The sequence below is a fragment of the Equus quagga genome, chromosome 6 (genome assembly GCF_021613505.1).
Source record: "Equus quagga isolate Etosha38 chromosome 6, UCLA_HA_Equagga_1.0, whole genome shotgun sequence".
Taxonomy (NCBI): Eukaryota; Metazoa; Chordata; class Mammalia; order Perissodactyla; family Equidae; genus Equus; species Equus quagga.
The window spans coordinates 89,774,693-89,788,957 of NC_060272.1; the positions used below are offsets into that span (position 1 = coordinate 89,774,693).

Sequence of the window (14,265 nt, forward strand, 5' to 3'; positions counted from 1 at the left end):
TCTCCACATCCTTGCCAATGCTTGTTATATATTGTCTTTTTGATGATAGCCATTCTGACAGGTCTAAAGTGATATCTCACTGTGGTTTTGATTTGCATTTCCCTGGTGATTAGTGATGTTGAACATCTTTTCATGTGTCCATTGGCCATCTGTATATCTTCTTCAGAAAAATGTCTGTTCAGGTCCTCCTCCCATCTTTGAATTGGAGTGTTGGTTTTTTTTTTAATATTGAATTGTATGAGTTTTTATATATATTTTGAATATTAACACCTGATGGCATATTTCATTTGCAGATATGTTCTCCCATTCAGTAGGTCTCCTTTTTGTTTTATTGATGGTTTTCTTCTTGTGCAAAAGCTTTTTAGTGTGATATAGTCCTCTTTGTTTATTTTTGCTTTTGTTGCCCTTGCCTGAGGAGACAGATTAAAAAAAATATTGCTAAGACCAATGTCAAAGAGTTTATTCAAAAGGAAACCATCAACAAAATGAAAAGATAATCTACCAATTGGGAAAAGATATTTGCAAATCATACACCAGTAAGGGGTTAATATCCAAAATATATAAAGAACTTATACAACTCAACAACGACAAAAGCAAACAACCCAATTACAAAATGGGCAGAGGACCTGAAGAGACATTTTTCCAAAGAAAATATACAGGTGGCCAATAGGCACATGAAAAGATGCTCAACATCACTAATCATCAGGGAAATGCAAGTCAAAACCACAATGAGATATCACCTCACACCCATCAGAATGGCTATTACATAAAAAGACAAGAAATAACAAGCATTGGAGGATGTGGAGAAAAGGGAATCCTCATACACTGCTGGTGGGAATGTAAATTGGTGCAGCCACTATGGAAAACAGTATGGAGGTTCCTCAAAAAATTAAAAACAGAACTGACATATGATCCAGCTATTCCGCTTCTGGGTATTTATCCAAGGAATATTAAAACACTAATTTGAAAAGATATGTTCATTGCGGCATTATTTACAAATAGCCAAAATGTGAAAACAGGCTAAGTGCCCATTGACACAAGAGTGAATAAAGAAGATGTGGTATAAATACACAATGAAATACTACTCAGCCATAAAAACGATGAAATCTTACCATTTGCAACAACATGGATGGACCTTGAGGGTATTGTGGTAAGCAAAATAAGGCAAAGACAAATTCTGTATGATTTCACTCATATGTGGAAAATAATAAACTCATAGATACAGAGAATGGATTGGTGGTTCTCAGAGGAAAAAGGGGGCAGGGGGAGGGTGAAAAGAGTAGGGAGGGACATTTGTACAGTAATGCATGGAAAGTAGAATTTTGGTGGTGAACACAGTATAGTGTATACAGAAGTTGAAATATAATGATGTACATCTGAAATCTGTATAATGTTATAAACCACTGTTAGTAAAAAAGAGTTTACTGCCTATGCTTTCTTCTAGGAGTTTTATAGTTTCAGGTCTTACATTTAAGTCTTTAATCCATTTTGAATTTATTTTTGTCTATGGTGTACGAAAGTAGTCCAGTTTCGTTCCTTTGCAGTCCAGTAGCTGTCCAGTTTTCCCAACTCCATTTATTGAAGAGACTGTCTTTTCCTCATTGTGTATTCTTGCCTCTTTTGTCATAGATTAATTGACTGTATAAGCATGGGTTTATTTCTGGGCTTGCTCTATTCTGTTCCATTGATCTGTGTGTCTGTTTTTGTGCCAGTACTATACTGTTTTGATTACTATAGCTTTGTAGTATAGTTTGAAATAGGGAGTGTGATATCTCTAGTTTTGTTCTTTCTACAGATCAATTTGGCTATTCCAGGTCTTTTGTGGTTCTGTACAAATTTTAGGATTATATGTTCTAGTTCTGTTAAAAATGCCATTGGTATTTTGATAGGTATTGCATTGAATCTGTAGATTGCTTTGCATACTCTAGATATTTTAATAATATTAATTCTTCCAGTCCATGAGCACAATATATCTTTCCATTTATTTGTGTTATCTTGAATTTCTTTCATCAATGTCTTAGAGTTTTCAGAGTATAGGTCTTTCAACTCCTTGGTTAAATTTGTTCCTAGGTATTTTATTCTTTTTGATGCAATTGTAAATGGGATTTTTTTCTTAATTTCTCTTTCTAATGGATCCTTTTTAGTGTATATAAATGCAATAGATTTCTGTATATTAATTTCATATCATATAACTATCAGATTCATTTATTAGTTCTAATAGTTTTTTGGTGAAGTATTCAGGGTTTTCTATATATAGTATCATGTTGTCTGCAAACAGTGACAGTTTTACTTCTTTTTCAATTTGGAGACTTTTTATTTCTTTTTCTTGTCTGATTGCTGTGCCTGGAGCTTCCAGTACTATGTTAAATAAAAGTGAGAGCGGGCATCTTTGTCTTCTTCCTGATCTTAGAGGAAATGCTTTCAGTTTTTCATGATTGAGTATGATGTTAGCTGTGGGTTTATCATATATGACCTTTATTATATTGAGATGTGTTCCCTCTATACTCACTTTGTTGAGAGTTTTTATCATAAATGGATGTTGAATTCACTTTGAATGTGTCATGCCACTCCCTTCTGGCCTGTAAAGTTTCTGCTGAAAAGTCAGGGGAGTCTTATGAGGGTTCCCTTGTCTATGGCTAGTTGTTTTTCGCTTGCTGGTTTTAAGATTCTCCCTCTATAACTTTTGACATTTTAATTATAATGTGTCTTGGTGTGGGCCTCTTTGGGTTCATCTTGTTTGTTACCCTCTGTGCTTGCTGAACTTGGATGTCTGTTTCCTTCACCAGGTTAAGGAAGTTTTCAGCCATTATTTCTTGAAATAGTTTTTCTTTCCCTCTCTCTCTCTTCTTCTGGGACCCCTATAAAGCAAATGTTAGTATGCTTGATGTTGTCCCATAGGTACCTTAAACTATGCATTTTTTCTTTTTTGCTGTTCCAGTTGGGTGATTTTCACTACCCTTTCTTCCAGATTGCTGATCCATTCTTCTTCATCATCTAATCTGTTGATTCCCTCTAGTGTATTTTTCATTTCAGTTGTTGTATTCTTAACTGTCATTGGTTCCTTTTTATGTTTTCTGTCTCTTTGTTGAAGTTCTCACTGTGTTGCTCCGTTCTTCTCCTGAGTATCTTTGTGATCATTACTTTGAATTCTTTATCTGTTAGAGTGCTTATCTCTGTTTCATTTGGTTCTTTTTCTGAGGTTTCATCTTGATCTTTTGTTTGGAACATATTTGTCTCCTCATTTTGCCTAACTTTCAGCATTTGTTTCTGTGTAATAAGTAGATCAGCTATGTCTCTGGTCTTGCAGGAGTGGCATTATGTAGAAGACATCCCATGGGGCCCAGTAGTGTGGTCTGCCCTGGTTACCAGAGTCAGGTGCTTCAGGGTGTCCCCTGTGTGGACTGCATGCACCCTCCTGTGGTGTCTGGGCTGTTATTGCTGTGGTATGCGGGGCTGGCCCCTGGTGCAGCTGGCTGCAAGGCCTGACTGCAACAGCTGTGGGCACACTGGTGGGCAGAGCAGGCCTCAGGTGTGGCTGGCTGTGAGACCCAGCTGTGACTCTTGTGGATACTCTAATGTGCGGTACCAGACCCTGGGGCAGAGGGCCACTTTGGAGGGGCTCTGTTGCTGGCTGAGGCTGCCTGCTAGGTGTGTGGGGCAAGGAGCCACTTTGGAGGAGCACTGTCTGGGCAGGTATGTAGAGGAATGCAAGAGTGGGGAAAGCGGTGCTAGTAAGTAGATGGAGAGAGTCAGAAATGACACCCACCAGCACCAGGCCATTGAGGTAGAAGGTGAGCAAAAAAAAATGGCACCCATCAGCACCTCTATCCCTGGAGAAAGTTGCAACAGATCCCTGCTCCTCCAGCACATGCCCTAAAATTAGTAATACCCAGTATAACTGAATTCAGTGGGTCCATCTCTTCATGAGTGTGGAGCTGAAAAACACAACCAAGGGTGAAGAGGGTGAAGAAAAAGGTTTATTGCTTGCACAAGCAATGGAGAGCAACGGGGTTAGCTCCCAAAGCAGTGCCTGTCCCCGTTTAGTGCCAGCAGAGATTTAATACTCCATAGTGCAGAGGATATGTTACAACTTTGTAACAGCTGGGCCTAATCAGGGCACTTGTGTAGGCCATTACGTAACAAGTTCAAGGCACTGTTACATAATGAGTTCAATGTAACATGCCATTACATGACATGTCCATGGTAACTTTTGGACACTTAGGGCTGGAGCAATTTGCAGGGGTCCTGCCGCACCTGTGTAAGTTTCACTGTAGGATGGCAACATCTGCAAGAATGAGGACATCAACTTCTGAAAAAACAGCAGATTTAGTTTTCTCCTTGTCTGGAAAACATTTGACGGGCTATGTTGAGTTATGGATCAGATTTTCAGTAACCTTTTCCTTGCCTGATTTCTGGTCACTTTATCAAAGTGCTGCTTATGTTCTGGGACTCAGAGCAAGTGAATTTTTATGTGCTCCCTTTAAAAGCAGAGTCACAGTTCCCTACAGCCCTCTGGCTCTCCTGGACATAATCTTTTCTGGTTTTCAAAACCAAATGTTATGGGGGCTCATCTTCTCAGTACAAGTTCCCTGGGCTAGGGAGCCCAGTGTGGGGTTCAGATCCCTTGCTCCTTTGGGAGGACCTCCATGACTGTGATAGCCCTCCCACATGTGGGTCACTGTGCTGATGCGTGGGTCCTAACCAGACTGTCTCTCCACTCCTCCTATCCCTCTCAATGTGGCTTTTTATTTGTATTTTTAGTTGTGGAAATCTTTTCTGCTAGTCTTCAGATTGTTCTTTGTGATAGTTGTTCTATATAGGTGTAGTTTTGGTGAGTCCATGGGAGGGGGCAAGCCCAGGATCTTCCCACTCCACCATCTTGATCCTGACTCTTCCTCTCCTTCACTTTTGAAGGACATACAGGATTCCGTGTATGGGATTCTTAAAGTTTTTTCTCTTAGCACTTTGAATATATCAGCTCACTGTCTTCTGGCCTCCAACGTTTCTGATGAGAAATCTGCTCATAATCTTATTGAAGATCATGTGTATGTGATGATTTGCTTTTTCTTGCTACTTTTTAGATTCTCTTTTTGTCTTTTGAAAGCTTGGTTATAATGTGTCTTGATGTGGGTCTCTTTGAGTTCATCTTGCTTGGAGTTCATTAAGCTTCTTGGATGTTTATATTCATATCTCTCATCAAATTTGGCAAGTTTTCAGCCATTATTTCTTCACATATTCTCTCTGCCTCTTTCTCTCTCTCTTCTCCTTCTGGGATTCCCACAATGTGTTTGTTGGTCCTGTTGATGGTATCACACAGGTCCCTTAGGCTCTGTTTTCTTTTCTTCAATCTTTTTCTCTGTTTGTAGGCCTAGATAATTTCCATTGTCCTATCTTGAATTTCACTTATTCTTTGTTCTGCCTGCTCAAACCTGCCTTTGAATCTCTCTAGGGAACTTTTCAGCCCCAGGATTTCTTTTTGGTTTCTTTGTAGGTTTTCTGTCTATATTGATATTTCCATTTTATTCATGCATCATTTTCTTGATTTTCCCCCTGTCGTCTTTTAGTTCTTTGAGCATCTTTAAGATAGTTGTTTTAAAGTTTTTGTCTAATATAACTGCCATAAAGTCTTTTTCAGGGATAGTTTCTATTTATTTCCTTTCATTGGGCCATACTTTCTTGCTTCTTTTTATGCCTTGTGATTTTTTTGTTGAACACTAGACATTTGAATCTAATAACATGGTAACTCTGGAAATCAGATTCTCCTTTATTGGAGGTTGCTGTTTTTTATTATTGGTTTTGTTTTTTTTGTTATTGTAAGCTGTCTCTGTACTGAAGATCAGCCTGAGGTGTAACCTTAATGTCATCTTAGGTCTTTTCTGAGCCTTCCCTTTGGCATACTCAGTCAGTTTCTAATTTTCCCCTGAAGGCAGTTGTTTTTTAATGTCCTAGCTTTTAATGAGTGGATCCTGAAAGGGGGAAAGCAAAAAATGAAGGGGCTGTGGAGAAGGTGCCAGCCCTTTAAATCTGCTGGAAGTCATTTCATTCGTAGAGGGAGGGGCTTGAAACAGTGGGGGGCAGGTGCAAGAACAACAGCTGCCTGCCTCTGTGTCTCTTTGTTTGCACCTCTATGATCAGAAGCAGCAATCAGTGATCAGAGCACAGATCCCCAATATTTGGAGGACAGGGTCCTTTTTACCTGCCGTAGCTCTGGCAAGCTGCTCTAGGAACACGTGCACAGCTGCCTGCTACTTGACTGAGGGTGGGGAATGGGTAGCTACTCCTGTGCTAAGAGCTGAAATTGACTGAAATTAACTGCAATTTATCTTCAAAGTCTTCCCCTGGAAGTTGCAAGCCTCAACAGACTCTAGAGTTCCAAAATAATTACATCAGACAGATCCCACCAGTGCAGTTGTTGTCTAGGTGGGGAGACAGATTCCTGGTGCTTCGTGCTCCACCATCTTCCAAGAATCCTCTCTTTGATCCATTTTTTACTTTTTTTTTGGTACAGTATGAAGAAAGAGTCAAAATTCACCTTTTGGTGTGTGTGTATCCATTTGTCCCAACACCATTTATTGAAAACAAGCTTTTTTTCCTTAATGAAGTACCTTGACTCCTTTTTAAAAAAATGAATTGACCCTAAATATGAAGGCTTATGTTTAGACTCTCAGTTCTGTTCCATTGATCTATATAGGGGTGTACTTACACAAACACTATACTGTCTTATTCATTATAGGCTTGACACATAATAGGCGTTTAAAATTTGAGTTAAATTGAAATTGAATTGGCTAGACTTAGTAAAGAAACTGTGTTCTTACATTTGCCGTATTTTTGTCTTTTTTCTGTTGGTGTGCGTGGCAGGAGTGGTTGTGGTTGATTTATTTTAGCTTCTTTTCCCTGTTGTTTGTTATCAAGGTATCTTTTGAAAAATTCGATCCTTAGATTAAAAATAAATTTTGTGCCTCACTAAAAAATACTCAAGAGTACAGAGTACCCTTTGGGATAGGTGTGCTGGTAATGGTAGAATTTATCAAAAACAGAGGTCACTGGATGGAACTGCAGTCTTTATTGAAGTTAAATCCAGGGGCAAATTAGTTGTTATCATCACACTACTCTTGCCATAGAAGCTCAGCAGTGTTTTAAGCATTGTTGTATTTATTGCTTTAAAATGAAATCTTACCAGAATGTACTTTGGAAGTATTTTATGAAGCAGTAGACTCAGAGTTATATCTGTACCACTTGGCAATAGAATGACTCATGGGAAAGTTAATTTTCCTGAGGCCATGATTACTTCTGCAGAAATAATTCTTGCTCTATCAGCCTCTTATGGTGTTAATAAGATTCAAATAAAGCAATGTTTATATAAGGGCTTTTCAAAATATGAAGTGTTGTATGAACATTGTTAATGTCATTTGTGTATTTATTAAGCACTGATATACAATTTTTTTCTTTCAAACACTTTACTTTCTAAGATAATGTGAAAGGGAAAGGATAACAGTTATTGAACTATTGGGTCACTTGCTTACAAATACAATTGAAATGGGTAAAATTGAGAGTATTGTAGTGCAGGAATGTGGGACGTAGGTGAAACCAGTGAGAGTGAGAGAAACATTTGCGTCAGTCTCTGTCTTCACAACAGGAAGTTGGAGAGGAAATACTCCTTTTCTTGGAAGACATTAAATACCTAATTTTCATCATGGAGTGGGTTGTGATAAAAATCTTACCTGTTTATCATTAGTGTGTAGAATTTATGTAAAAATTATTTTTAAATGTAATGTAAAAGATCAAGCAATTCAGAGCTACAGTAATCAAGTTAGTTTGGTACTGGCATAAGGGTAGACATATAGTTTGACAGAATGAGACTAAGAATCCAGAAAGAAGCCCTTAAATTTATGGTCAGTTGATTTTGGACAAGGATGCCAAGACAATTCAATAGAGAAAGAATAATCTCAACAAATGGTGCTGGATATCCACATGCAAAAGAATGAATTTAGAACCCTGTCTTCACACCATATACAAAAAACAACTCAAAATGGATTCCAAACCTGAATGTAAAAGCTAAACTATAAAACTCTTAGACGACAATGCTGGAGTAAATCTTAATGACCTTGAGTTAGGCCATGCTTTCTTGGATAAATTGGACTTTGTCAAAATTTAAAACTTTTTTGATACAAAGGGTACCGTCAAGAATGTGACAAGACCGCCCACAGAATGGGAGAAAATATTTGCAAATCATATATGTGACGAGATTTGTATCTAGAATATATAAAGAACTCTTACAACTCAAAAATTTTTAAAAAATGAACCCAATGTTAAAAAGTAGGCAAAGGATCCGAGTAGACGTTTTTCCAAATAGATACATAAGTGTCCAATAAACACATGAAAAGATGCTCAGCACTATTAACTATCAGGGAAATACAACTCAAAACCACAATGAGATACCACTTCACACCCACTAGGGTGGCTGTAATCAAGAAAGACAAATAATAACAAATGTTGAGAATATGGAGAAATGAGAACCCTCATACACTGCTGATGGGATTTAAAATGGTATGACTGTTTTGGAAAACTATCTGGCAATTCTTCAAAAGGTTAAAAATGGAGTTTATCATATATCCCAGCAATTACCCGAGAGAATTGAAAACACGTCCACACAAAGACTTGTGCATGAATGTTTATAACAGCATTACTCATAATAGCCAAAAAGTAGAAACAACTGAAATGTCCATCAACTGATGAATGGAAAAATAAAATGTGGTATATTCATCAATGAGATACTACATGGCAATAGGAATGAAGTACTAAGAAATGCAATAATATGGGTGAACCTTGAAAACATTTTGCTAAGTGAAAGAAGCCAGTTGTAAAAGACCACCTACTCCATTTATATCAAATGTCCAGAATAGGCAAATCTATACAGACAGAAAGTAGACTAATGATGTTCAGAGGACCACTGAGGGGAGGTATTAGGAGGAAATGGGGAATGACTGCTAATAGGTTTAGAGCTTATTTTTAGGGTGATGAAGGTGTTATAAAATTGACTGTGGTTATGGTTGTATAAGGTAGTGAATATATTAAAAACCAATGAATTGTGCACATTAAATGGGTTAATTGGTATGTGGATAAAAATTCTTTTTTTAAATCAATACCCAACTCAATATGAATAAGTAAGAAAAGAACATTTACAAATGTATCTCTACTGTTTATCTTCTGGAGATAGAGGAGAATCAGATGGTTGATTGTCTCTTAGTTGTCTCTTAGTTATCACTTTTCTTTCATTCTCTATCCTTCTAGTGGCTAAGTGTATTAAATGGATACGCTTTTGTGTTGAATGATAGTAAATCTAATTCATTTTTGACAGGAATTGAGTTCTTCTCAGACTTTATCACATGATGGAGGATTCTTCAATAGACTGGAAGATGATGTTCATAAAATTCTTATTAGAGAAAAAAGAAGAGAACAGCTTACAGAATATAATGGAACAGATAATTGCACAGCTCATGAACACAACCAGGCATGTAAAATAGAAAATTCTCTTAAAATCACAGTGAGATTAAAATGCAGTTTTTCTTTTTTAAGAGACATAAGCAGTGGAATCCAATTGTGACTGCATAAAGTTACAGTTTTAGGATATTATCTTAGTCATTATCATGCGTAGATGTTTATATTGAGAAGTATGAGGTACTTCATTCATTGATGAATGTTTATTGAGCATGTGCTATATACTAGATACCATTAGGCACCAGTGTAGGGGAGTGGGACTACCAAGATGGATAAGACCTTAAGGTAGACCCTAAAGAGAATATCATTCAACACAATGAAGGCTTTAAAAGAAATAGAAATAATAAAAAGAGAGGTTTTAAATAGAAAAGGCAATAGTTCTCTCCTTGGATACATTGTGAAGGGTGTATAAAGAAGGGACATCTGGGATGGATTTTGAATCATTAATAACTGTGTAAGCTGAGAAATGGAGAAAGACTTTGTAGTCTAAGGGAACTGCAAGAACAAAGGTCCAGAGCTGTGAAAGGCCTTAGACTGTTTTCAGGAAACTGAGAAATTCTATATCTAAGCAGTGTAGAGTTAAGTGAGTATGGGATGACACGACTAGGGAAATAGATTGGATTTAGATTATAAAGATCTTTTTCTGTGAAACTAAGAAGTTAGAATTTTATTCTATAGACTCAGGTTGCAAACTATAGCCCATGAATCACATCTGGTCAGAGGTCTGTTTTTGTAAGGCCCATGAGCCAAGAGTGGTATTCACATTTAAAAAATATTATTAAAAAAAGAAAGTATCTCATCATGTAGATACTTGTAAGTCTGCATTTATTTTTCTTACCACAACCACTAGTCTTCTACCTTATTTCCTCTTAAACTATGAACCTGTTCTCCCAGCCCAAAACTTGTAGTAATTTAAGTAATGTCCCCATGAACTCTTTCCCTTTACTTCCTTGATTTTCTTTTATTCCCTTCTTGCCAGTACACAGCATTGACTCTCACAGTATTGTTTACCTTCTCTATTCTAATTTAATTCCTGGGCTGCCAGATATTGCTGGAAAATGTATTTTTTAAGACAGTACTAATGTTCTCATCTGAAAATCAGTGCTATGTAACTTTTGCCATGTCCTTATTTTTACTTAGCAATTCTTTGATTCATCTCTTTCTGACTTTGACAAATTCCTAAAATGGCTATTCCAAATTCTAAAAGCCTGTTTCCAATCTTTTTCCTCTCCTCAATGGATGTTACCTCTTTGTTTCCTAAGACTGATAAATTGAGTCATTCAACAAGTTAAACATCTACTGTGTTTGTTATATAGGACATGAGAGAAGTCAGACCCTTAAGAACTTTTTACTCCAATGCAGAAATAAGATTGGTTTATAAATAACACTATTCCATGTGAAAATCTGTTTTCAACTGATTAGTCGGAAATCCTTGTGTGCTCTGAAATATTAGTGAGCTTCTTACTTTCTGACATTGAATTAAATTTAATGTTTTTTTGTCTTGCCTTGACTGTCAAATTTGATGTACACTCCAGGAAGCCACGTTAATATTTATGGTTAGTATATTTACTTCCTCTTTTTTCATCGATTATAGTTTTCCCCTTTGTGGTCCATATCTTCTTCTTTTTTTAAGCCATCTCAGATCATGTTTGGATAGGAAGAAGAATATTAATATACTTCACCAAATAATTAGGGTCTCAAACCCTTTGTAGAACAAAATTGGGTATATGTAAGTTTAGTTAAATGATTAAGTAATATTAATGATATAATGAAACTGAAGTGACAGTACAGTATAGTAGAAAGAGAACAGTCTTTGAAATCAAACCTAATAATACAAAATATAGCTCTGCAGCTTATCAGCTGTGTTACATTGGGATGAAATTATCTGCCTTTCATGAACTGTTACTAGGAAAATTAGCAATTATGATTTAAAATGTTTGGTAGAGTGTGTTGTACACAGTACACATTTAATAGGTAATTATTTTTGTACAGTGTAGAAAGTGGTAAGTCCAAAAAAGGATATACTGATAAAATGCCATAGTAATTCATAGGAATGGCGATCAGAGATGGCATTCTAAGAAGAAAATAGATTTGGATTATAATTTAAAGGACAGCAGAATTTGAACACACAGAGCTGAGGGGAGAAGAAACTGGAATGCCATGAGTAAAAGAATGGAGGCAGTGAAGTATAAATCAATTTATGGCAGAAGGTTCATAGAGGAGCATAGTGTAAGTTTGGGAAGGTAGGTTGGAAAGGATTGTGGGGGATTTAAAGGCCTGATTTCTGATTTTGCCAGTGGATAGTAAAGAATTTTTTAAGGTATTTGAACAGAGGACAACGTTCTATATTGTAATATTAATTTCTCTGCAGTGCCTAGGGAAAACTGAAGAAAGGTAAAGACTAGTGATAGGAATCAAACAGACAATACTCAGTAGTGGTAAGGATATAGAACAACAGTAACATACTACTAGTGGTAGTATAAATTGATATAACCATTTTGGAAAACAATTTGGCATTAACTTTTAAAGTTGAAGATGATGGACAGACTGTACTAGAAATTCTACCCTAAACTCTGGAGACATGTTCAAGAAGAATGTTTAAAGCTCACTTGTTTGTAATAACAAAATCAACAGGAGAAATGAAGGAACTACAACTATACATAGCAACATGGATGAACATCAAAAATGTAATGTTTAATGAAAAAAGCAAGTCACGAGATAATAGTTTGATGCCATATATATAAATTTAAAAAAATAGAAAATTTAATATATTGTTCAGGGATATATATATATGTTGTAAAAGACTAACAAAGGAAGAGAATGACAAACACAAAATTCATGATAGTGGATATCCTCAGGAGAGGAGGGAAAGGGATATGATTGGAGAGAGGCACATGGGAGATGCTAGAGTATTGGTAATATTCACATTCTTAATCTGCATATTGGGTTATTTTTCTTTTTACCTTAGATGTGTCATTCATATATGTATTCTTTTGCATATGCAAAATTTTTCATAATTAAAAAATAACGATTTTGTCATGTCATTGAGTGTAGTGGGGATAAAAGAAGATTGAGGCCATTTAAAAAGTACTCTACTTCTCTCTCTTTCTCTTGTCCTTCCTCTTCTCATTGCACTCCTTTCTCAGAGAAGGAAAGCTCTTCTTTTTGCCAAGGGTAAAATAAAATTCTCTTTTAACTGTGCATTAATATTTCAGGAAGTTTTAAAGGTGAAAAATAAGTCAAATGTAATTCAAGCATTCTTAACACAACATTTGGTTTCATTTTTGAATAGAACTTTTCTAGGAAAATGCCACATGCATAGGTATTTAAAAATAATCATAACAGACAACACCGCTGCAGACCACAAGGAGGGAGCGCGTCTAAGTGGGCTGCAACAGTAGGCACCAGCAGCCTGAGGCCCCCTTGCGATTGCCCCCACAACCAACGAGGGACCCCACAGGACCACTGTGACTACAAGGAGGGGTCCAGGTCCAGTCAGTAACAGCTGACAGGGTTCCTGGTTGGTTCAGTCTAAACAGCTGCCCCCCACACACCAGTCACAGCAAGTGGAAGCAGTGACTAAACTCTATGTCTATGCGGAGGCACAAATCTACGCCATCAAGCAGTATGAAAAAATCTATTAAATCTCCAGAACAGAGAGAAAATGATAAGCACCCAGAAAACAATCCCAAAGACAATGAAATCTATAACCTAAATGACGATGATTTCAAAAATGGCATTATTAAAAAACTCAATGAGTTAAAAGAAAATTCAGATAGACAACTCACTGAGTTCAGGAGCTATGTCACAAAAGAGCTTGACACTATAAAGAACCAATTAGAAATACTGGAGATGAAGCACACAATAGAGGAGATTAAGAAAAACCTGGACTCTCTGAACAGTAGGGTCGATAATATGGAGGACAGAATTAGCAATTTGGAGGATAGGAATATAGAAATGCTGCAGACAGAGGAGGAGAGAGAACTAAGACTAAAAAGAAATGAAGAAACTCTCCGAGAATTATCCGACTCAATTAGGAGATGCAACATAAGGATTATAGGTGTACCAGAGGGAGAAGAGAAGGAGAAGGGGGCAGAAGGCCTGTTCAAAGAAATAATAGCTGAGAACTTTCCAAACCTGGGAAGAGAGATGGAACTTCATGTGACAGAAGCCAATAGAGCTCCAAACTTTATTAACACAAGAAGACCAACCCCAAGGCATGTAGTAGTGAAACTAGCAAAAGTCAACGACAAAGAGAAAATACTAAGGGCAGCCAGGCAGAAGAAGATAACTTACAAAGGAAACCCCATAAGGCTATCAGCAGATTTCTCAGGAGAGAGCTTACAGGCTAGAAGAGATTGGAATGAAATATTCAAAACTCTGAAGGACAAAAACCTGCAGCCAAGAATACTCTACCCAGCGAAAATATCTTTCAAATACGATGGAGAAATAAAAACTTTCCCAGATAAACAAAAGTTAAGGGAGTTCATCGCCACAAATCCTCCTCTCCAAGAAATGCTCAGGAAGAACCTCATTCCTGAAAAATCAAAAAAAGGAAAGGGGTTACAAAATCCAGAACAAAGGAGATAAGCAGAAGGACAGTAACACAAAGTAACAGCTCTCCATCAGGACAAAATGCAAAAGAACTGGAAAACAAGTGATAAAATGGCAACAGTAGGCCCCCACGTTTCAATAATCACTCTAAACATGAATGGATTGAACTCTCCAATCAAAAGGCACAGAGTGGCACGATGGATCAAAGAACAA

General features: G+C 36.9%; 1 protein-coding gene across 3 annotated transcripts in view; it reads left to right on the top strand.

Annotated features, from left to right (window-relative positions):
- Positions 1 to 14,265, top strand: part of GKAP1 (G kinase anchoring protein 1) — an 87,636-nt gene that overhangs the window by 49,270 nt on the left and 24,101 nt on the right. For 2 of the 3 annotated variants that reach the window (XM_046664345.1, XM_046664344.1), the window contains one exon: positions 9,359 to 9,511. The exons of the other annotated variant lie outside the window; for it this stretch is intronic. In XM_046664345.1, coding sequence (XP_046520301.1) covers positions 9,359 to 9,511 — 153 coding nt within the window. The remainder of the gene's footprint in view (positions 1 to 9,358; positions 9,512 to 14,265) is intronic. 3 annotated transcript variants of the gene reach the window in all.